At 41.4% G+C, this 25429-nt stretch overlaps 1 protein-coding gene across 1 annotated transcript; it reads right to left on the bottom strand.

Moving 5' to 3' along the window:
• Positions 1 to 3077: 3077 nt before the first annotated feature.
• Positions 3078 to 12965, bottom strand: LOC146004110 (general transcription factor II-I repeat domain-containing protein 2B-like). The gene is made up of 3 exons (XM_083142774.1): positions 12215 to 12965; positions 6084 to 6163; positions 3078 to 3218 (listed from the first exon to the last, which is right to left on the bottom strand). The coding sequence occupies exons 1-3, from the start codon at positions 12963 to 12965 to the stop codon at positions 3078 to 3080; spliced, it is 972 nt and encodes a 323-aa protein (XP_082998900.1).
• Between the last annotated feature and the right edge of the window lie 12464 nt (positions 12966 to 25429).

Raw genomic sequence — 25429 nt, 5'->3', positions numbered from 1 at the left:
TCGAGTACAGGGTCATTCGAGGCAACAGCCTTCAATCGAGTACAGGGTCATTCGAGGCAAAAGCCTTCAGTCGAGTACAGGGTCATTCGAGGCAACAGCCTTCAATCGAGTACAGGGTCATTCGATGCAACAGCCTTCAATCGAGTACAGTGTTATTCGAGGCAACAGCCTTCAATCGAGTTCAGGGTCTTTCGAGGCAACAGCCTTCAGTCGAGTACAGGGTCATTCGATGCAACAGCCTTCAATCGAGTACAGGGTTATTCGAGGCAACAGCCTTCAATCGAGTACAGGGTCTTTCGAGGCAACAGCCTTCAGTCGAGTACAGGGTCATTCGATGCAACAGCCTTCAGTCGAGTACAGGGTCATTCGATGGAACAGCCTTCAATCGAGTACAGGGTCATTCGATGCAACAGCCTTCAATCGAGTACAGGGCCATTCGAGGCAACAGCCTTCAATCGAGTACAGGGTCATTCGAGGAAACAGCCTTCAATCGAGTACAGGGTCATTCGAGGCAAGAGCCTTCAATCGAGTACAGGGTCATTCGATGCAACAGCCTTCAATCGAGTACAGAGTCATTCGAGGCAACAGCCTTCAATCGAGTACAGGGTCATTCGATACAACAGCCTTCAATCGAGTACAGGGTCATTCGAGGCAAAAGCCTTCAATCGAGTACAGAGTCATTCGATGCAACAGCCTTCAATCGAGTACAGAGTCATTCGATGCAACAGCCTTCAATCGAGTACAGGGTCATTCGAGGCAAAAGCCTTCAATCGAGTACAGGGTCATTCGATGCAACAGCCTTCAATCGAGTACAGGGTCATTTGATGCAACAGCCTTCAGTCGAGTACAGGTCATTCGATGAAACAGCCTTCAATCGAGTACAGGGTCATTCGAGGCAACAGCCTTCAATCGAGTACAGGGTCATTCGATGCAACAGCCTTCAATCGAGTACAGGGTCATTCGAGGCAACAGCCTTCAATCGAGTACAGGGTCATTCGAGGCGACAGCCTTCAGTCGAGTACAGGGTCATTCGATGCAACAGCCTTCAATCGAGTACAGGGTCATTCGAGGAAACAGCCTTCAATCGAGTACAGGGTCATTCGATGCAACAGCCTTCAATGGAGTACAGGGTCATTCGAGGCAACAGCCTTCAATCGAGTACAGGGTCATTCGATGCAACAGCCTTCAATCGAGTACAGGGTCATTCGAGGCAAAAGCCTTCAGTCGAGTACAGGGTCATTCGAGGCAACAGCCTTCAATCGAGTACAGGGTCATTCGATGCAACAGCCTTCAATCGAGTACAGGGTCATTCGAGGCAACAGCCTTCAATCGAGTACAGGGTATTTCGAGGCAACAGCCTTCAGTCGAGTACAGGGTCATTCGATGCAACAGCCTTCAGTCGAGTACAGGGTCATTCGATGCAACAGCCTTCAATCGAGTACAGGGTCATTCGAGGCAACAGCCTTCAATCGAGTACAGGGTCATTCGAGGAAACAGCCTTCAATCAAGTACAGGGTCATTCGATGCAACAGCCTTCAATCGAGTACAGGGTCATTTGATGCAACAGCCTTCAGTCGAGTACAGGTCATTCGATGCAACAGCCTTCAATCGAGTACAGGGTCATTCGAGGCAACAGCCTTCAGTCGAGTACAGGGCCATTCGATGCAACAGCCTTCAATCGAGTACAGGGTCATTCGAAGCAACAGCCTTCAATCAAGTACAGGGTCATTCGATGCAAAAGCCTTCAATGGAGTACAGGGTCATTCGAGGCAACAGCCTTCAATCGAGTACAGGGTCATTCGAGGCAACAGCCTTCAATCGAGTACAGGGTCATTCGAGGCAAAAGCCTTCAGTCGAGTACAGGGTCATTCGAGGCAACAGCCTTCAATCGAGTACAGGGTCATTCGATGCAACAGCCTTCAATCGAGTACAGGGTTATTCGAGGCAACAGCCTTCAATCGAGTACAGGGTCTTTCGAGGCAACAGCCTTCAGTCGAGTACAGGGTCATTCGATGCAACAGCCTTCAGTCGAGTACAGGGTCATTCGATGGAACAGCCTTCAATCGAGTACAGGGTCATTCGATGCAACAGCCTTCAATCGAGTACAGGGCCATTCGAGGCAACAGCCTTCAATCGAGTACAGGGTCATTCGAGGAAACAACCTTCAATCGAGTACAGGGTCATACGAGGCAAGAGCCTTCAATCGAGTACAGGGTCATTCGATGCAACAGCCTTCAGCCGTGCTTAAATGCGGGACCGGACGAATTGACATGCACGAATCAAATGGTTCTTATTGATGTTGGACATTAATTGAATAATGGCGTCTTTTAGGTAATCAGTCGTATTGTGAGAATGTCGATTAATCTTCCGTTCAACAACGCCTCATACGTAATAGCCTAAGGCAGGGGTTCCCAAACGTTTTCGTTTCACAGCACTCTTAGTGTTTCAAGATTCTTCCGCGCCGCCCAAGTCAGAATGTAGGCCTAACCAGCACTTGCAACGCTCAGTTGGTGTGGTTACGCTGCCGCCTTACGTTAAAAAATGAACTTATTTCAAATTAAGAAACATTTTATGTCTAAAATGTATTATAGCTATATGTAGAATAACAAGTAAGTGTCATTTCAGTTAAAATATTGGAACATTTCGCGGCGCCCCAGAGCCGCGCGGCGCACACTTTGGGAGCCACTGGCCTAAGGGATTTAGGTGTGGCGAGTTAGGTGGTCACATGTTTTGTGTGATGCGGACGCGCAGATTGGCCGCCACCCAATCTTGGATCGTCACAGGTTCGTGTGCTGGTGCAGAGTCCTGCTGAAACACATTCGGCCGTGCATTAGGTCGCATGACGTGTCCTTCGCTACTCATCACCCCTAAAACCATAACAGTTGCGGGACAGTTGGTGTTCATAAAACGGGGAACATCAGAAGGATCCGCACATAACCACTTGTCATTTCTCCTGTTCACTTTTTGATCCTAGTCGATTAGTTTTCATGAGAAAAACAAACAGAGCAGTCCAGGCTTATCCGGATATTTGACCTTGTTCAGTAATCGTTTTGCTCCGAGCAGCCGTTGTTCTTCAACTACCCTTTTCCCATCACATGCGACTTGAATCGAATGTTCTCATGCACTACAGTGCGAATTATGTCCTCGGACATCTGGAGATCTCTGTCAATGGCCCTCATGAATGTCTCGGGGTTCGCATCGATGATGTCTTGCACCGGCTATGCGAACATTGGTGTCCGAATACTGTCCGAAAGCTGGGAATGCTTTTTGAGCTTCGCGCAGGCAATACATCCCCATCGGAGGCTTCCAACTCCTTCCGAACTTTATGCACAAATGACCTGGAAAACTTTCAAAAACAGTTTCTTGGCAAACAGTTTATTGGCAAATAGACATTATTATGTGTATTATTGAAGGGCTGATCATTTACTGTCATTTGTCCTAACGAAGCATGCATTGCTGATTTCCTATCTAGAAATGCACTGGAATTTGGCCGAGTAGAAGTGAAGAAAAAGACTGACAAGCAAGAGGGAATCGAACGATGGCCCTGAACCATGTGGCTACAGCTTAACTCGTTTCCTTGGTTTTCCCTGGTTTCCTCAGACCCTCCAGGCAAATGTATTTGACGAAGGCCACTTCTCTGCCCCTTTCTCTGCACCGTCATCTTCGTGTCGATTAACCTAACGGTGCACACAAACGATGCAAATTAAATAAACGAATCTAGCATTCCTTCTTCGCCTATTTTTCTTTGATTCGCCGAACCCCACAAGCAAGTCCATCAATCAACGAAGCCACCGGGTGGGGAAATTATCCATTCGAGAACCGAACTTAATCTGCGCACCCATTCATGTAGGCCGTGACGCAAATGAAAGAAACTGGAAGACTAATCACCCGGGAAGCCAACCCCCAAGAAAATCCGTTCCAAGATTTCTACAGGAGCGAACAAGAGAGGCGCTGGCTGGTGGAGCCTGTTACGTCATCGCTTCCAAAAGACCCAACAAAGCAAAGGAAATTAGGCGACGTCTCGACAATGGTCGCAGAAGAGAATTCAGCGAGGAAAATTAATCCCTTGCTCACGAGACGTGTAACCATGGCAACGGGCGCAAGAGTTTTGAAATAGCTCAATGAACTGTGGACTCCGTTTGGTACAGGTTTCGAATTCCGTCTTCCGTTTTAATGGCTCCGCATCGGAGTTTCTTAACGGTGCTTACTCGCTGTGCAGAAAGATCCGAGGCAACGCTTGACATCTAAGGAACTGCAAGTGCTAGAAACTTATAATTGGCTGCACCAACTTGTGACTGCAATTTTCAACCAATCGCCAAAGCAGACGGTTTTTGCATATTTCCTCGTTCAAGAAACTTTGTAACAGGCTGGTGTACATTAAAATGAAAACTGAAATTTAGGACACTGCCCGGAGAGTAACATTTCTGGAAGCAATAGTTCAGAGTTCGGGTCAAACACAAACAGACGCTCGCTTACAATCGAACATTGTTAATTATGACTAATCACTCCTATCTAATAAATTCTAAATCGTGCTTCAATGCTAATGGAAAACATCTAAGTAGCATTCTACTGACACTCTCTCCCGGGGAGTCTCTGGAGCAAACGAACGAAAACAAGCCCTCTGCGTAAGTAGCGACTCAAGAGGGTTCAACGAAAGAGGGGAAGTGAGTGTATGGAGGGAAAAACGCGGCTGCGGCTACCAGTCGTTTGCAGCAGAGCGCCCACTCGCTTTCTCCCCTTCTCTACCGGTATGTGCGGTCTTTCTTCACAGATTCTCGAACAGGGTGTAAATAAATAGTCTCTTATCTTTTTTTTGAGCCAAACTCTAGAGCAGCAGTAAATCCAGCAGCAACGTCAGACACAATTTTCTAAAGTCGAAAATATTTTAATCTTCCAATTACCTGTTCTGACCCACATCCCATCTTTGAGAGTATCTATCCTATAGCCTGACAAGTTAAGTCCCGATATGCGCAGATCACCTGCGGAGCACTTCCTATTACGTCATCCTCCCCACCACTCTTCTACGTACTGGTCTGGTCTTGAGACTACGAGTGGTGCCAACTCAGCAAAATTAAGCTAAAACAAATATGACAAACTATTTTTATTGTGTAGATTGTCGGTGCCGGCTCATATCAGTTTATCAGTGGTTCATTTGATTTAATCCGGTCTTTGAAATTGCGTGTGGTGCGCGGATCGTAAACTGTAGTATTACGCACGCGCGTTAACGTTTATAACAATGAGAAACTACTGGGTGAATAACTACATTTTCTGAATGCGACATCGAGCAGTGGCCTGGTTTTTTTAAAGCCGAGTGGGGTGGGGATTATTTTGTTTATCGTACAACAATCACTATGAGGAGGCAATCTGATAACACGCTTGCCTGTGTTTTTTTTAAAGCACTGAAATGTTCTTGCTCTTTACTCTTGGCTGCATATTTTTTAAATGCAAAAATCAAATCATGCCGGGTCCAAAGAAATCCACAATCTGCTCTGGAAAGCCCCTTAGAGGACAGGCCAGAGAAATTGTTTACAATGTTGCAACATATTTGAGAAATCAGAAGGAGTTACTTAAACTAAGTATAATGATGTCGAGTCCACAAGCGCCGCCACGGGAGTATCTAAATGGATGGTTTCTCAAGTTTTAAAAGAATTGGATTGGATTGATTTGTTGTTGTAAGTCCACTTTATGCACAGTAAGACTAATCGGAACTGGACGTACAGTTTAAAGTGGGATCCGAACCACTATGTGCCTCCACTGGGAATAGAACCCGGGATCCCTTGATTACAAGGCGACAACGCTACCACTGCGCCATCGGGGATTTCAAGTTTTAAAAGAAGGAAATGAGTCGTTGGCGAAAGGTGAGCTGAAGTTCTGTACTCCGAGAGGTATAAAACAGCCTAGGAAAAAGGGAATACAAATTTCGTTAAAAATCCTCAGACCATTCCGTTCCCTCCAGGTTGCAACACTGCAAACCAACGTCGCTGCGGAGAATGGAGTGGGGGAAATGTGGTGTGAGCTGGGCAACAGCTATTTGCAGCGTCTTGTTTTTAAACTTGTCAAGTTATAGTGGCTATTTTAGTTACCTTCATTGTAGGAAGAGGCCTCGCAAGGCTGTGTTGCAGGGTCACTCGGCCTTCAGAGGCAGGGCTAGGATTTTTATGTCCTAAAACACACAAAAATATGCAAAATACAATATGCTCTTATGACCTAAAATTGTACAAAATATGCACTATAATTTGAAAAATGTGCCCTTATAACTGGACTGTTTCAAACATCAATATCAAATGCTGAGATATTTTCACATTCGTACTATTTTTAGTTCAATTTATGGCCTTGAGTTGCAATCCACAATGAATATTTTCTGTAAATTTTCAAATGAAAATGAAAAAGATTTTACTGCAGTAAAAAAAACCTCAAGTGAGCCTGGAAGTAAGAACGAATCAACTTAGAAAATGACTGTACATTTCTTGAAAAAGCGAAAATATGCTGAATATGGCCGAAAATCCATTGAAATATGCTCTATCATGCAGCAATGGCTAAATATACCCTTAAGAAGCACCCTAACTTAATTAATTTCTTCATAATATGAATTTCTACGTATTTAGGGAACCCATCACCCTTACCAAAAAAAATATGCTAGTCATAAAAATCCTAGCCCTAGATATCACTTTTCAAGAGACTGGATGCACTTCCTACAACCTTAGTGACAATGAAGTTCGACCAGTCACAAATATAGGAGTGCGTTGTGAAAGAAGGAGAACACATGCATATGCTGAACATATTTTATTCAGCAGGCTACATGGAACAAAGGAAAACATAAATTTCCGCTGCAACGCAGCAATGTATGGTGTCCACACAAAATAAAATATTTTCGTTCATCTACACGTGACATTGAAGTTCGACCACTGTTAGAGGGGATCCTGTTTACCATGGTGTGACGCCGCCCCGTCGGCGAATAACTGTGGCAATGCGTCGGGGCATGCTGCGGACGAGTCGTTCAAGGTATTCCACATCGATGCGGTGCCATTCCTCCTGCAGGCAGGCGATAAGAGCAGCCACTGTCGTGGGTCCCCTCTGTTGCACACGTCGCTTAAGAACACGCCACACATTCTCAATGGGCGAGAGGTCGGGACTCGATGGTGGCCATGGCAGAGTTCGCATGTGATGGCGAGTCAACCATTCTCTTGTCAGCCGCGCTGTATGAGGCCTGGCATTGTCGTGTTGAAAGTTGAGACGCCACCTGTGGAACAGGTGCCTTCGCACTGTGGGAAGATGCCGCTCCAGTATGCGTGTATAGGCGTGTGCATTCACAATGCCCTCACAGACGTGTAGTGGGCCAACCCCAGATGCCGTCATGCATCCCCATACCATCACTGACGCAGGTTTCTGTACCCGACGTGCATAAAATTTTGCTTCATTCTGTTCCTCCTTCCGACAAATGACTGTTTTCCGTATTTTCCCGTACACAACATTGAAAATGGATTCGTCCGTCCACAAAACCCTGTTCCACTGCCGAAATGTCCATCCCCGGTACATTCGTGCCCACCGTAGTCGATTGCCTTTGTTCAACATGGAAAGGAAGGGTTTACGTTTCGCCTTGTACACTCGGTAACCGCATCGCTGTAGGTAACTGCGAATGGTTCTGGTTGACACTTCAATGTGAAAGCGTTCTCGAGTCCACAGTCGTAATTCGGCCACAGAAACATGATTGTTGGTCTGGATATAGCGCCTAAATATCCGTAGGTCACGCAAGCTCAGCAGGCGTTTTCGACCGGGGGCCTTACCTGGCTCTGTAGTACCCGTATTTTGGTGGTGTTTGATGATGCAGTGGACGGTTGACTTGGGTAAGTTCAGTTGGCGCCCTATTTCCCGTTCACTGAGTCCATCCCGTTGCAACTCCACCACTCTTCTCCTCACGGTGTTGTCAATAGGTTTGCCCCTGGCCATGGTGATGATGCACTGCGGTTCCTCGGTGCACAGCACGCGCTTATATACGGCGAACTCCCTTATCGTGTCCGTGACGTCATGCTTCCGTCGAATGCGCCACTATCTGGAATTTTACCGTATGGGTCTGGTGCCTGGTCGAAGTTCAATGTCACGCGTATAGTTCCCCGTTTTCGTTCTTTACGTGACCTTGGGTGCAACATGCTGGGATCACGATTCTTGCCTGCTCACACGCCTCCTCTTACACACATGCGTCACTTCTGCGGGTCACCCATTCCACCGCCTATGCCTCTGTGCATTTAATCACGTATTCCTTTCTGGTCGAACTTCATTGTCACCAAGGTTGTATTATCATATTCAAGGTCAAAGTCGTACTTGCCAGCACTAACCCACAGCAACTTCCTGTCCTCAACCTTCACTTTGGAAGCCAGAGGAAGGAAAGGACTCTGATAAACGCGTGCTAAGAGTCAGACAAGCGTCCTCTGCCAGCACCCGTGGCGAATTGGTTAGCACATCGCGCTACGACGCCAGGGGTCCCGTGTTCGAATCCCTGTCTCGGAATGGACGTTTGTGAGTGTCCATTCAGCAATTTCATCATATCATTACTCATCCTCCTCTTCGCGAGTAGCCAAAAAGTGAAGAAAAGAGAAGTAAAATAAACCGAAACAAATCTAAGCGTCATCTCTCTTCCATCAAACTTCTACACTTTCTTTTGTAAGCCAAAGCCCTGTTATATAACTTGTATTGCAACTTGGATTAGTTTGAGCCAGTAGACAGTAAAGTTTCGAACAACGGAAATTGCCCAACCCACGCTCGAAATCTCTCCCACACGGAGGAATATCTGGACGACCGGATAGTTCTCATGAAGAAACTGGAGTTACTTATCAAATGTTGCGATACAATCGGATTATATTTCACTAAACATGTTTAACACACAACGAATACATCGATCAAAGTAAAGGAAAACTCCTACAAGTGGAAGCTTCCGCTGCCAATCTATTTTCTCGTATCAGATCTACTCGATTCTCTATTATCTCACTCAGGAAAAGCACAAACATCCCATGTTTTACCCGGGATCCATAGCGCAGTAGCGCGATTGCTAACCACTCTGTCACACAGACTGAACCATCGCAGCTCTTATACATGTATATTGGGTTGAAACATAAGTTCGTAGCGATTTTCTCACCGTGCCAAAAGTATTTTTATTTGTAATTTGAGATGAACAAAATACATAAATTAATCAGTGATATATTTTCCACCATTGTCTCTGCCTGTCTACCAACGCTGGGCCAGTTTTTCAATTCAACGCCTGAAGAAATCGGCTGATTCGGGGTTAAAAGCGTCGTCAAGCCAAGTTTAAAGAGCATTTTCCACCAAAGGAGCTTCCTTGAAGATTGATATATTGAGAGCTGAAAAGGTAGCCATCCGAGGGTGCAAGATCGGGGAAGTAAGGAGGATGTGGAATAACTACCCAACCAAGTTCCTGGATAACAGCTCTTGTCATGTTAGCGGAGTGAAGGTGTGCATTATCGCGTCGCAGCACTTGATGCTGTCTTCCTGGCCTGCTCGCTGAATTGGTTGTTTTAATTTAAAGCGTGCTGTATGCTGAATCTTACCCATGCAATGCAAATGTCCCACGATGGTTCTCCAGTCGACTGATGTGGATCCTCGTGGATTAAAGCGTTAAAACTGTCTTCATTAAAGCCCGATGCTCTTCCTGAACATAGAGAAAAGCTGAAGTCAAAAATGCCCTCTTTGTAACGACGAAACCATTTTCATGCCCTGCTTTCCCCGTTGCCAGTCTCCTCGTACAAGGGACAAATGTTTCGAGGCGCCTCCGCTGCCTTTGCCCCTATGTTAAACACAGACAGAAGAATATGTCGGAATTTTTTTTCACCCTCTGGACAAGTATTGTTCTTTAGCCCATAAATAACACCGTCTTTCTTCAAATCTGTAAAATTCAATGCGTATTCATAAGCACAACAATGCCACTCCAAACATTAAATGATGAACAAACTCCTAACACCGCAGTGTTGCCATACCAAATGCAAACTCTTCGAACTTATGCATCAATCCAAAAAATACTCTTAAATGTTAATATAAAGGATTATAAAATAATGAATTGAAAGTATAACCTTACCATTTAATTGTTTCTCTCAAATTAACCGCATTTTTGCACACACGAATTTCCTGTAATTTCAAATACTATAACACGTAATCCAATTATGAAATGTATATGAGAAAACGCATTTAATATGGTTTCTCTCTTGATCGTACAAATAGTAATTATTCTAACGGTTTTATAGCAGCTCATGCCTACAATTGGCCCATACGTATATACAGGATTACTTTAAAAAAATAAGATATTTCAAAGTTTTATAGAAATCGAAGTGTTAATGAAACAATCAAGATACATACATAGTTTTTAAGTTTGCACGACTAACTTACAGATGTTTTATGTGTGAGCCCTTTGTGACAAAAAACAGATATCAATACGATAATGCAATTTGTTCCAAACACATAGGAGCAAGTCCTCATCAACATTCACATCACCTGTTGTGATGCGTTCTTTTGGATCGTTTACGCTAAGTGGAGGAACAAAAACTCTGCCTTTGATATAACATCAAGAGATAAATCACAAGGCATTAGATCCGGTGTAACTGTCATTTTTAACACAATTTTATTGTAATTATGAAAATCTTTGACAGGAAGAAGGATATCATCATAATCACAGTCACTGTTCTAAAAATGTAGTATTGCGGAATATAGTAGTGAACATAGAAACTCGTAAGCTGAATACTGTATGTTTATTGGTATTATTATTATTATCAAAGTTGTGGAGTTTGTGTTTGTTGCTAACGTAAACTCACGAACATAACATTTTGAAACTTTGACCTTGTAAGTAATCACATGAAAGCTTTTATTTTATACAAAGTTGTTATTGAACAGTCATATTTTGGATATTTAGTCTGTAATTATTCTTTATACATTGATAAAAATATACACTATTACGCATGTAACGGACATAAGAACACCCTTACGTAATAGATATTTTTGACATACATTTTTTGTTATGGACAGTTGACATCACAATAGTAAGAAGAAATTACACAAATTATATGCGATGGATTCAAGCACATACACAATATAGTTATTAAACCCGTCTTACATAACACTAATGACATGCACGCGTCTTCGACCTCGATGTATTATATTTGTGTATTAAGTGTGTTCACTATATCAATATGTATAATACTTTATACACAGTGCCATCTGTTGAAAACTTTTGAATATAACCCTCATTCGGACATTTGGGTTAAAATTTAGGACAATCCCTTCTTAGTGGTGCTTACGTCATAATAGGAAGACCACTAAACTTCCAGGTTTCAAAGTCAAGGGCCACACATCATCTTCACAAATGGTCTAGACCTCTTGCCCACGGGCCACATTAAGATTTAGCACGATCTTCGCGGGCCAGAACATCTTCTGACATAAATAGCATACAAATCGTACGGCGTCGTTTAATTGCAGATTTTAAACGCTAATATCGCAAACGTAAGAAAATTCTTCACACATACAGACAATTAATATTTGTAAAAATAGCATGAAGCCAAAATCAAAGAATTAAAATAGTTTTTTTGTACTTACAATTTAATAGTGCGATGTTTGTGGTTGCTTTGCAGAAACTAACTTTTCAATGTCTGGTTCAAAACTTGACACACCAATCCGCAACACAGAATCAAGATGTTCGTCTGTAATACGATTTCGGAGTAATGGTTGCGCTCGTTTTAACACAGAAAATGTTTGTTCACATACGTACGTGCTAGCAAACACTGAAACCATTTTCAGCGCTTGCTTCCTGAGTTTTGGAAAATCTTCAGGTGAAAGTTGAGCATAAAATTCTGTTAATTGTTGTTCGCGAAACTTGTCGTATATAGATGCCTGACATTGCAGTTCAATGAGAGTTCTAGTTGCAGTGTGGCTGGTGCAGTTGATGGATCTGCCGAAAACGTATTTTGAAAAAGACGTACTTTATCACCCAGGTCAGGAAAATCGGAAAATCGTTCGTTAAAGTTTTCTTGCAACAGCTTCAAAAGTCTGATTATTCTTGTCTTCGAAAAGGCAACATCAGGCTGTTCCTGAAACAATGTTGTGCACGTCGGAAAGTGCAGTTGATTTTTTTCACTTTGTTGTACGAATAATTGTAGCTTTGTTTCAAAAGCCTTGATGTCTGCATATACGCCCGAGATCAATTTACTTTTACGCGTACCTTGCAGCTTTACGTTAAGTTCACTCAAGTGGCACGTGATGTCGCACAAAATCGCCAAATCACACAACCACGATGAATCGATGAGCTCCGGCACTTTTGATTTTTCTGTCACGAAAATATAAATTTCATGCCTCAGATTGAAAAAGCGTTTCAACACCTTTCCTCGACTTAACCAACGGACATCACTGTGAAACACGACATCCTCGTGTTCTGATTCAATGTCACTCAGAAACTCCTTGAAAGTCCTGTGATTTAATGCGTGAGATTTGATGAAGTTCACAGTTTTGATGACAACCTGCATAACGTGCTTTAAGTTTAGAACCTTGCCACATAGATGTTGCTGGTGAATAATGAAATGCAGCTCGATAGGTCGTGAACCGTTGCATTCAAGGACCTTTTGACGTGTTTTGGCAACCAGTCCGTTGTGACGTCCCATCATACTTCGCGCACCGTCTGTTGTCACACCTACCAATTTATTCCAAGGAAGTCCAAGTTTGTTAATTATCGCAGACACGTCTCGAAACAAATCTTCAGCAGTGGTGGTGCCATGCATGCTTTGCATTGCACCAAGTTCTTCAGTAATTTGAAATACACTGTTTGTACCCCGAATAAACACTAGTATTAGGGCAGTGTCACTGATATCTGTAGATTCGTCAGCGGCAATCGAAAACACCTCAAAAGTCTTAGCTGCGCTCTGCAGTTGTGACAGAAGGTTGCTTCCCAAATCTTCAACTCGTCTCGTAACAGTCATGCGAGAAAGACTAACAGTTTCGACCACACATTTCTTTTCCGGGCAAATTTCTTCCGCAATAGATAGCACACACCTTTTTTACCGTTTCGCCGTTAGAAAATGGCTTGGCCTCTCTACTCAAAATGTGATCCACCCGAAAACTTGCCCTCACTGCTGCTTCATTCTCTTGCCTTCTTTTCTTGAAGAGTTTCTTCAGTCCTCCAATTTCGTTGCGTAACTTTGAAGTTTTTTCTTCGCGGGATGATCCGACGTAATCGTCGTACTTGTTTTTATGCTTCGTTTCGTAGTGTCTCTTGATGTTGTGTTCTTCAAACACCGCCACAGTTTCTTTACAGATAAGACACAAAGCTTTTTCATGCTGCTGCACAAAAAAGTACGAACTTGTACATTTCTCCTGGAAGTTTCTGCACTCGGAATCCACTTTCCGCTTTTTCCGCTCAGAAGCCATCTTCCTCACAATTATCCGCCCCGAAAACACACTAGTAACTGCCTGAATTGTTGATTGTTTCATTTTGTTTCTTTCTTTGTTTTCCTTGCATGGCTCAACAATGCAATATGTTTCGTGCAAGCTTCAATATCAGGGTTGTGTTCAGAAACTAATACACTGGGTTTATGAGCGAAAATATTGAATACAGATTTCACACAATTACCCAGATTCTGAAAAATGTAAAATGTAAAATTTCATCATTCCCGTTTTCTTTCTGAACGACGGTAATGTTCAAAATGTAACAAATGTAATGTTTCTGAACGCAACCCAGAGTGGTATATATTAGTCTGGCAATGATTTCATTGTAGTAAAAAGCAACGTAAGGAAGCAGGGACGTAGGAGACAATAAAGCTTTCACCTTATAGGGGCGGCAAATTACCTTTTTACCAAGGGCGCTGGGGCGCCCAGCTACGTTCCTGTAAGGGACAATTAATTTCCTTCCAAGTGACTTGATGACTGTCAATGTGATTTATGTTATGAGTATGTGTTGCATTCTGTTGTTTCTCTGTTGATAAAAGTTCATTTCATGTATATATTAAGAAGGAGAAATAAAATGAAACTTTTTTCGACACGTTTATGGTAAAGAAATGCAACATATGTGGCGGGTCGGATCTGGCCCGCGGGCCGTAGGTTGGGCATCACTGGTCTAGATTGTGAATGTGTGTGGGGGGGGGGAGAGAGGGCTACCTCCATATCCCTCCATATGTCTTCATTCCGGGGGGTTGCATCACCACTACGTTAACAGAAGGAGAGTGTTCCGTTTAGTGAAAATATTCATTTCGATCCCTTGGTAGCTTTATATTTCTTTGATCGAAATTATAGCTATTGTATATTATATTATCTGCAGTTACGTTCATTTATCCTTGAAAAAATGTGAACTTGCAGCAAAAATGCGAATGTATAGGCTATACACCATACGTGTGGTGAAATGCAACAACAATATGCAAACTACAGGGTGCGGCAAAAAAACTTAACTGAAGCTGAACATTTATTTCTGAGAAGTACGCAACTGCGTGATACAGTACACTTCATATCAAACAATTACATGTTCAACATGTCTGCCACCATTATTGACAACATATTCCCCATTCGTCTGATCATATCTTGGATGTTGGAACACTGAGCTCGCGTTTCATTTAATTTCATGCAGAATCTGTACGAGCGTGCACCAATTTCCTTCACCATTTGACGAACACTTGTTTCTTCAATTTGAAGTTCAAGGGACATATGCTGCACACTTTTTTCGGCGTGAAGGTCGGCTGTGGATTTATATGAAAATAAAGTTGCAAAACGTTGTCTAATACACGACCGACATTATCATTTGTTCTTTGTGAGTGTCGCTTCAAGCAGGCGCTCGGTGAAGAACCATGATGACTGGTTGCTTGGGGTAACTTGAGGCAAACACTACTCACTGATTGCATTAAAAAAACAGTCACCAATTTCTTCTGTGTTCGACCTTAATTGTCCTGTAACCCAACTTAGTAACGTATTGTTTAGAGGAACAACAAGCTTTCAGGTAAGTTCAGTTAAGTTTTCTTTGCCGCACCATGTATTTTCTCACCATACGTCACTCCTATTGCTGTTCTGCGTCCCATTTGTGCTGTAGAAAAGCTGAAATATGAGAAAAGAGCCTCTATAGTTTCAATGTTATTAATTACTTTGTGCAATTGCAGACGCCAGCGCTCAGATGTTCTCCAGGGGGGCGTCTTTGTGAAGCAGGAATTAGATTCCGAGCCTCGTACGCAGGATTTTGATTGCTCAAAGCACACTCACGTCCGAGTTCCATTTGCCACACGACGAATTCAAAGAGACTTGATGTTGCTTGCATATAAGGAGGAGGGAAGGGGGCGAAGGGCAGCGAAACGAATAGAACTCGGTCATATGCAATATGAATGCTAATGTCCACTGTTGAATGTATACAGGTGGGCTCGCCGGACAATTTTTTGTATCTTCGGAAATTCCCGTCTGACGTATATTGAGAACGAATTTTCGCGAAATGCTTTTACGCCGAAATAAAATCGTCGTTGCATGACTCAATTAACATTGAAACAGCGTCTAAACCATAACAAAATCGACACCTCTAATGTGTTGAATCAGTGGCGTCGATTTCCAATAAATTTGGGGTCTTGGACGCACACACACCCTTTTAAACAATTGTGGGGGGTGGACATAAGTCCCGTGCCCCATTCCAAAAATCGGTGCCTATGTATTGAGCAAGGCAGCCACCTAAAATCATGAACGGTCTGAAAACCTTGTATAAAAACACAGGTTTAACGTTTTACCAAAAGATGGCAGTGCGAATAGAAAAAGAAAAAAAGTAGAGTAGATTTGCCTCACTGCGACAATAATTCTGTCTGAAACCCGTTGGAATTGTAAATATATTATGAGACACACAAAAGAAAATGTATAGTCAAAATTGGTTTAGTAAATATTTACTAATGCTTATCCCTGTACCTATATCTCGTCTCAACTCTTTGTTAATAATCATACGAAAAGATGTTAGTTATGAAACTGTCCAGATATAAGGTTTCATGCATTTCATCGTAACTTATATAGTTTTCTTTATTTTTTCGGCGTGCCTTTCACTGTTTGTACCCAACGTTCAGCCAATTAATTACTCTCTGGATCCCAGGGTGGAGAGCACATCAACCTAATTCCATTATTTTTGCAAAACTGTTCAAACTCATTGCTTATGAAAGGTGGAGCAATATCTGCGGTGATATGTGCTGGCCAACCAAAACTTACACATTTATTTAAACATTCAATGGTCTTGATCGCCGTAGTACACTAACTTGCCACATCTCTATCCATCCCGAAGAACTATGAACAAACAATAAAAATTTCTTGCCAGTTGAATCAAAAAATTCCAAATGTACACATGCCAGTAGGGTACCATGTAAAATTTAACTACATGTCCTTGGATAAATTAAAAAACGCCATAAGATATATATATATATATATATATATATATATATATATATATATATATATATATTATCCCAATCGATCCTCTTGACACATTTATTTTTAACATAACCATTCTTATAACTGTACCACATGTACACCATTGCTCCACAAAATCGCATGAACAAAGTCACAGAATATAAACCTGTTAGGATCAATCTGCTCGCTTCCTAGAACCTTTAGCCATTTTATTCTTGACATCTATTGACGTTGTAAATGTATTATGAGACACAAAACAGAAACCACATGGTTAAAATGGTTCAGTAAATATTCACGAATGCTTATACCATCACAACTCTCAGTTATTAATCATAAGAGAATCGGTTAGGGGAACAGAAAAACAGGGTCACAAGAAAGGAAAGCATTAAGACTTGTCTAGTGGTGATGGCTTCCCGGAGATTAGACCTGCTTAAAAGATTTAAGTTACTGAATATTAATTCAATAAGGAAGTAGATTTTAAAATTATGTTAACGTGATGAATTATGAAATAAATTAAACGGAAAACACGTAATATTTATCGATCGCTATACGAACCTAAAATTCTTGACTTCGCCGTTAGTCACGCCAATCAGTACATCACTCAGATTGGCTCGAGTACTTGAGTACTTTGCTATCGTCCATCGAGAAAATCATGTAACTCGATATTGAACAGAAAGGAAGCCAGCGACTCACCCGCCGAGTTCCTTGCGGGACTCCCTCTGCTCCCTTTCATACAAAGCGGCAGCAAAATCAAATACAGGAAGTGGAAAAGAGAATAAAAAAGAAAGAAAAGAATGACGACAAACACATTGCAAACTAAACTTTTTTCATTTTATTCTTGTAAGAAGATTTTTTTATATTTTTTTTTGTACTTTCAATGTTTGAACACGGACAACAAATCCAATTATCAAAATTGACTTTTGAGGTTTCGCGGGGGAGGTAATGTCATGTTTCTCAAAGGACTTTTCCTTTGCGTCATTTCATGCACAATTGTAGACGTCGAAGTCGTATTACAACGACCGGAAATCTGAATGTAGTTTCTGAAACTCAGTGGTCTGTAATAACAATCGCAATACCAGTCTCTGGAACTATTACTAGCAATAATATAAACTCTGCTGGAGGCAAGCTGTGAATAGAAATTCTTGATCCTTGTGGCTTGTAGCGTGTCAAAGGGTAATTCAAGTGGAGAGAGAGGGAGGAAAAAAATAGTTAAAACCATGTCCTGCTGAGTAGCACGCAACTTTTGATATCTCGAACAGTACGAGAAAGCAGGTTACATCAACCAACGCGATAACTGTTATTATCAACAGTGACCCATTCTTGAGATGTTGCTGTTACGTGCCGTATGGTTGCTTCAATATACAGGGTGATTTCCGGTAGTTTCGTTCATTTTCGTGCTTTATGCTATATAGTATTTTTTTCCGCAGTTCTTCCATCCTTGCTTATTTCGGTGTGGAATATTTACGTTTAAAATTGTTTGCAGTTATCATCACTCCTTACTTCAGTATTAACAATTTAGATTTTTTCGTTTAATTCTTTTTCGTTATTATTATTTTATCGAACGATTACTCCACGAATCCATAAGAAAAAGTTCTGAGGTAATACCAACTTCAGTCACCCGATTGGTCGGCTGGTACTTATTTTTTTAGGAAACATTAGTTGGTGCCTAGACAACCCCATGCGTACGCCTATGACAGAACATGTATATGTGGAAAATTTAAAAAAAAAATGTTATAACTAGGAAACGGATTTAAAGATGCAGCACCTTTCCAAAAATTAAGCATTTTCCATACTGATCGTTTGAGATATGTATTTTGGGACATGGGATCAAGTAAAAGGAACACACTTTGTTGCACCTTTTCGTGAGATTAGCACATTTATGCCATTGTTACCCTGTCTTTGATGCTTCAGTAGCTTTTTTCATCCTTTTCTTTCATGTTTTGTTAAAAGAAATGTGCACAAAAAATGATTTTCACTCTTCTTGATCAGCCACATAAAAGTCTACTTTTGTAGATCAGTACGAGAGCTACAGAAAAAATGCTATAATACCACTACGTACAAAAAGCAGCCGGAATTTGTGAATAAAACACAAAATACGTGGTTAATCATCAACATTTATTTTGTCGCGTTCAAAATAGGCCCCATCAGATGCAAAACACATATGCCAACGCTTAACCCAGTCTTCAAAACACTTTCAAACGCAGAAGACGGTATCGCCCTGAGTTCCTTCTGCGAATTTCCTTTAATGGATTCAATTGATTCAGAACGCCTTCCCCGAAGTGGTAACTTGAGTCGCGGAAAGAGAGAAAATCACACGGAACCATATCTGGAGAATGTGGGGCTTGGACGAGGACACGTGTTGAGTTTTTGACCAAAAACTCGCGAACAAGAGTCTACGTGTACGACGACGCATTATCATGGTGCAAAATCCAAGAATTGTTTTTTCCATAACTCTGGTCTTTTTCGGCAAACATTCTCACGCAGACGCCTCATAACGGTCACATAAAACTCTTTATTCACAGTTTGTTCCGCTGGAAAGAATTCTGAGTGCGAAACACCACGATAATCAAAGCAAACAATCAGCATGACCTTAATTTTTGAGCGACTTTGGCATGGTTTTTTGGGTTTTGGTTCATTTTCGAAGCGCCATTCCAAATATTGTTGACCTGTTTGCATGTCATACTCATACACCCATGTCTCATCACCAGTTATGAAACGTTTCATGAAGGTTGAGTCACTATAGGCTCGCGAAATCATGTCTTCAGCAACATCCCTGCGATATGCCTTTTGCAAGAAATTCAGCTCCTTCGGAACAAGTTGTGCCGCGACGCGTTTCATGCCCAACACATCAGTCAAAATGTTGTGAACGGATATGTGTGATATGCCAAGCTCACGAGCCACCTCTCTCACACTCACACGCCGGTTTCCAAGCACCATTGATCTGATTTTTCCGACGTTTTCGTCAGTCGTCGACGTGGAAGGTCGACCAGAACGTGCCAAATCAGCAACAACTTCTCTCCCTTCTTTGAAAGCCTTGTACCATGCATACGCTTGTGTTGCCGACAGACACGAATCACCTAAAGCTTTTTATAGCATTTTCAACGATTCAGCGCACGACAGTCCGTTGGCAACACAAAATTTCAAACAAATTTTTTGCTCGATATTTGTCTTCATTCTGCAAATCGCAGGACACTCGTCAATAGAAGTAACGTATACAGCGGTAACAGTAGTATAAGCCGGAGACGGATTTCTTAAAATTTACAGGAGAAAAGACGAGAAAGTACTTACGGAATTGCGTTCTTGGGGACGTTTTGAAGCCGGAGAAATTGTTTTTTAGAATCGTGCAACGTATTTTGCCTGTAAATAAGGTATTTTTCGTCAATCATGCATCTCCGTTGTACGAATGCTCGTGCCGCCATTACCGTCGACTACGTGAATCAAATGTTCCGTGCGTTCGGTTATGTAACCCCCTCACAGTGTAGCAACCACGCGGAAGTTTGACAAGATGACGTGTGAGCGGTTTTTTTTCCAATGTAAGGTAAGACTATAGTTTACGTCCTTTTCCTAAGGAATACGTGTCATATATCGTTGGAAACTTATTTTATAAGGAATTCAACAACGTAAATCCCAAAGCGAGCAAAAATTTCCTGAAGGAGTAAATCGAGAAAAACCGATGTTGTCCGGATATGCGCAATTGAACGTACTGAGGATTTTTTTAGATGATGAAGCACATATTTAGGGGTGAAATGAGTGCTAATGGAACCTAACCTAACAGGCTTAACCTAACCTCGTAGGCATACCTCGACCCCGTGAATGGATAGTGGGGCTATCGTGAACAGAAAGTGTAAAAAGAAAAAGGTACTTACCCGAAGTAAGCACGATCGCGCACCGCGAACGCAAAGAAGCAATCACGATGCAGATACGGACGTAAAGTAGAGTGTAGCCTCAATTTTCGCTTAAAAACCTTTTGTGAATAGTTTGTGCGGCATTTATCGGTTCATAAGTTTGGAAACACTGCACATCAGCTGACGATACTGCATATCAGCTGACGATAGACAACGTGAGTCAAAATTTGCGCGCCGAATTAGCAACGACCAATAAATGATTATAATGTTAAAAATAACGCTATTTTCATGGGAAAAAAAGTGATCCCCACCTTGAAAAATCTTCCGCTATGCATATGAGGTAAGTAGCAATGATTTTTATTTGAAAACAAACGAGTTTAATGTGTCTCCGGCTTATACTACTGGTACCTATACAGCTGCTGTGCACAAACTGATGGATAGATTACTCTACCCCTCAGTACAGTGCTGCCATCCTACGGACAAAATGACTTGTCGATACCTCCAATGTGGGACTTTTACCAGCCAAATTCCGGGTACTTTTTTACTGAAGGTATAATCATGGCAGTCACAATAGTTCCCAAGATAATGCAGCAAAACCCGCGAGAGAAAACACAAACTTCAACGAAACCTATTCGGCTGAACCATAGTTCTCTGTGCGGTTCGCGCCTATTATATACAGAAGGCGCAGTAAAGGAGAGCATTGAATAAAGGCATTTTACTCCTTTCTTTTTACTCCTTTCCCGACCATAATTTTGCACCTTAAAATCCTCTCCCTAGCTATAATTTATTGATAACAAAGTTCTTATGCCTAAAAAAGCTCTAGCTGGAGTGTATTTTCCATATGGCTATCACAAAATCAAGTGGCACGGTACGGTAACTTAGGTACTGGGAACTTAGGGGGTGGGGCAGTTATTATACTTCATTTATGGCACCTTAATCAATTCTGCAAAGGAGGGAAGAAGTTGTATCGCTTCCAATCCTGGCAGCGCATTTTCAACAACGGGAAATAACCTAGATATGCCCCTTTTAGGAGTCAGGCTCATAAGTTTTTAAGCCGCGGGGGCGTTGGTTTAAATCCACTCCCCTAAATCTCAACCCCCAACTCCTTTCCTTAATTCCTGGCGAAAATCAGGTGCGAAGGAGAGGCAGGTAATTTTGTATCGCGTGGGCGTTTTTTTCATTTTCCTCTCCCGGTGATTCATGGGAAGATTGCTCTCCCTCCAACCCCCTACAGACGAGCATCGTAGTGATTTCGGGAGAGAGAAAAGGTCATAGGACCACGTAGAGACGTGAAGAGATCATCTTCGATTATTTTTTGGAGATTCATGGCACGTTCCGTGTTAATGTCCCACTGCAGGAGCATCATTGATTGAGCTTACTCCACGACACAATACGAGGGTTGTTCAAATATGAATGGGAATTTATGGAACGTGAATTCTCAGGATCGCCGAAATCAGTGGCTGGAAAGATGTAAATTGTTTCATGTTAGGACATACTCCAGATTATCATCTCCACTACTAGGGAGTAGCGATGTTCCGTAGATTACAAGTGTTGTCTACGTGTAATTTATTCATTGGTGTCTAGAGAATTCCGTTTGGTTGGTTATGCTGCTAAGATATTAACATTTATTCCATCTTCCTCTCTTTTTCTCTGCATGTGACTATTCTTTATTCTCCTGTTTTTCTATTTATTTCTCCTTCACTGTGTTTCCCTATTTCTATATTTCTTTATTGGAAGTATATCTTCATTTCTGTTCCATCTTCGGAGTATATCTCAATTCGATTTCTTCTTTTGGTTCTCTCTGTTTTGTCGTTCGTTGTTTCTCATGCAGTGTTTACTGTAATATATTTTGATATATCCTATGTACCCTCGGTTGACAATAAAGCAGATGTCTGATCAGGTGTGTGTATATATATATATATATATATATATATACAAGTATATAGAGGAAGTGTACCAAATACGGGCCCTGTCCTTAAAGCGGATCCCCTGCATTTCTGCTCTTGATGATGCCGTAGCATGGCGCAACTACACGGATCTCGTAGTTCATTTTATTTCCACATGCAGTGCTTGCGCCCATGTTGATTACTGTGTCTGTTGTTCTCCAATCAGCTCGTGAGTGATTTTGTGCAAGTGTAAAGTTTCATTACTCCCACGTTCAATTGCCTTACTTTGGTCATTTGAGAGGCAAATGCGTCAATTTTTCTATATACCTATTCCTAAGTATAGTAGCTATCTTTGTATGCAATTTCTAAGTAATGGATGGAAATACGTGAGAAATATTTATCATGAAAAAACAGCCCCTAGTGGTCCTAAAGTGGGCCCCTTTGTGTTGTTGTTGTGTAACATGCACAGAATGCGTTTTCACCCACATTCCAATCATGGAATTCTGGTACATGTTCCAGGAGAATAGCGAAAACAGGAGAGAAACCAAGAACGTGGAATCAAGATAAGAAGGCCGCATAGATTCTATACGAAACAAAACGATGATCTTGAAGAAATCTTGTAATACGGTCTGTTTAACATTTCAGAAAAAAAGTTTTATTTTATTCCACAGCCTTTCATGTATCGTGTTTCAGCATATATCACTATAATTTATGCTGTTGCTTGCTGCTTTTGATTGTACTAAATATAAGGGGGCCCACTTCAGGAACGTTTTTTCCCAATTTTGAAAATTGCATCTCTTCGAAGAAATAGGATTTTCACAATGAAGCAATTTCTTTCTTGCTGTGGGAGGAGACACTAAATAAGTACATAACGTACTATTTCAGGCTTTAGTACAGTTTATTTTGGCTTCAAGGTTTCCTTGATATGCGCCAAAAACAAAAGGGGGCCCACATTTTGTACACATCCTCTCTCTCTCTCTCTCTCATATCTCATATATATATATATATATATATATATATATATATATATATATATATATATATATATATATATATATATATATAGGCTTACCATACGTCCGGGATTAGCCCGGACAGTCCTGGTTTTTTAGTGTTGTCCGGTGTGTGATGTCCGGAGTTTTGAGAATCTGAACATGAAAATAGCTACCGGTATTGAATATTCACGACCAGAATTTATGACCGGCAAGGATCGATTGATTATAAGGATCGATTCTTTTCTTTCTTCGAGAAATCGACTTCCGAACGGTTCCGTTTCCGTACTTCCGTGAGCGTCTTGGTTGTCTTGCAAGCGTGTGACGTAACTCGTCTACACGTTTTTGATAATTATAACTATTTACAAGGGCTTTGCATTTGGCAATGGGTAAATGAAAGTGTGCATTTAACGTTAACCTGCAGCAGGAATACAAATTCTTGAAACTGTGTAACGACAGTGACAGTGAACGTGTACAAAGTAATGTACACTCTGTAATGGAGTATTTTCTCTTGCACATAAAGGAAGAGGTGAATTGAAGACCACGTGAAAACAGTTAAACAAAGGAGTGCTATTAATGCTACTGCTTCAACAAACAAGAGATTTTAGAAAATAATATTAATATTTTTCTTGTACAATTTATAAATTAATGTTCCAATAAAATGTTAAGGCTTTTAAGTAATTTCAATTTATTTTTGTAAAAAAAAAATTAAATTCAGCAGTAACGAGTTAATCGCGAATATGTCTGGGTTGGACCCAAAAAATATGGTAAGCCTATATATATATATATATATTTGAAGATGCCATAGCCAATTGTAAACACCACTTTGCAAGCGAGCACGTTATCCCGAAAACAGTATTACTCAGGGACCTTAACAAAATTGAAAAAAAAAAATCTTAGTGAAGGTTTTGACTTAGCTATTTCGACCAAACTTGTTGACATGTACTACCAGATACCATTCATAAAAGCGAAAACAGTAGAACAAACTAGACAAGCCTGTTCGTACACATGTCATGAGTCTTCAAACACGGATATAATTCAGTTAGATCTAAATTTATTTGCTATTATCAATCTCCTCCCAATATTACTTATTTACACTCCAACGGCACGTATGAGATAGTAGATCTCGAATCTCACGAACACCCAGGAGCAATACTGTTACATGTTAAGTGCAACGTTGATGTTATAATATCAGAAGACATAAGAATCCATCCCATTTTTCCATGTGGATTTCACAACTCCACACTTCACCACACAATCCATATCCTATCCGCTGCATGGACAAAAAAACCTTGATTTTAAACTTAACGTTACTTATAACACTTCCCCTGTATTCAATGCTACCATGTTATTCCACCACGATTGGTCACTTGAAATTCCCCACCTCAACATAACAAAATTCCGTGTCGTCACCATTCCGCCCAATCTTACGGTCATTCAGCACAAAGATAATAATACTATTTATATGGCTCGCCTGCCTAACTACCTGCACTTTATATCAGCATAAAATATTTCATTTGATTCCGTTATTTTTATGGCCCAAGAAAGCTAATGCTCTCTCACTCCATGTTCTCCTCCAATCCCCAAGTCATGTTGCGTCTTATTTATCCATTGCCTTATTCGTTATTCTAACGCTCAGTATAATTCTCGTTTACTTGTATTACAAAATCAGAACTTGTAGCAAACCCATTCGAAAGGTTAACGACTACGAAATTCCAACAATAAGTGCGCCTTTGGCGTTGTTATCTCGCCCATTAGTACCATCCCCCTCCGCCCCAAACAATCTCTATGGCAATCCCCAAACATCAGCTCCCCCAGTCCCATCAATAACACCCCACACTCAGTCCCTCAAAGTGAAACGCACCCCTCCCCCACAGTCTATTTACTCGCAAGAATACATTCCCCACACCATTCTTCTATAATCGCTCTTCATTTTCTTAAAATGAAACAAAAGTTATTGTGCTCCCTTCCAGATATCAGAGGAATTAGCGACACTTATTGCTCTTCTGAGAGGAGCGAAGACAAAATGTTGACCATTAACTTAATTACAATGGACAGAAAGCGTCTTCAGAAAAAAACGTTTCTCGCGTTCTTCATATCCATTAGTTCTGATCTCCAGTTTCCGCTGTTGACCTTCTTGCAAGTCTATTCACCCTCTTCGTGGTATAGTGGTAACACCGTCGCCTTGTAATGAAGGGGTATCGAGTTTGATACCAGGTGGAGACACATAGTGATTCGGTTCCCACTTTCAACTGTATGTCCAATTCCGATTAGCCTATCTATGTATAAAGTGGACTTCAAAGAAGAAAGC

Source organism: Lepisma saccharinum, chromosome 21 (genome assembly GCF_977018435.1).
Source record: "Lepisma saccharinum chromosome 21, izLepSacc3.1, whole genome shotgun sequence".
NCBI classification, from domain to species: Eukaryota; Metazoa; Arthropoda; class Insecta; order Zygentoma; family Lepismatidae; genus Lepisma; species Lepisma saccharinum.
This window is presented reverse-complemented; position numbering and strand designations above follow the sequence as displayed.

Bases quoted from the DNA above. Each gene is read 5' to 3' on its own strand.
- LOC146004110 (XM_083142774.1), bottom strand. From the start codon at position 12,965: ATGACTGTTACGAGACGAGTTGAAGATTTGGGAAGCAACCTTCTGTCA. The intron at 6,164-12,214 runs GTACGCGTAAAA...TGTGTGTTTTAG, and splicing joins ACTTAACGTAAAGCTGCAAG to GACATAAAAATCCTAGCCCT. The intron at 3,219-6,083 runs GTAACTAAAATA...ATGTTCGCATAG, and splicing joins GGCCTCTTCCTACAATGAAG to CCGGTGCAAGACATCATCGA.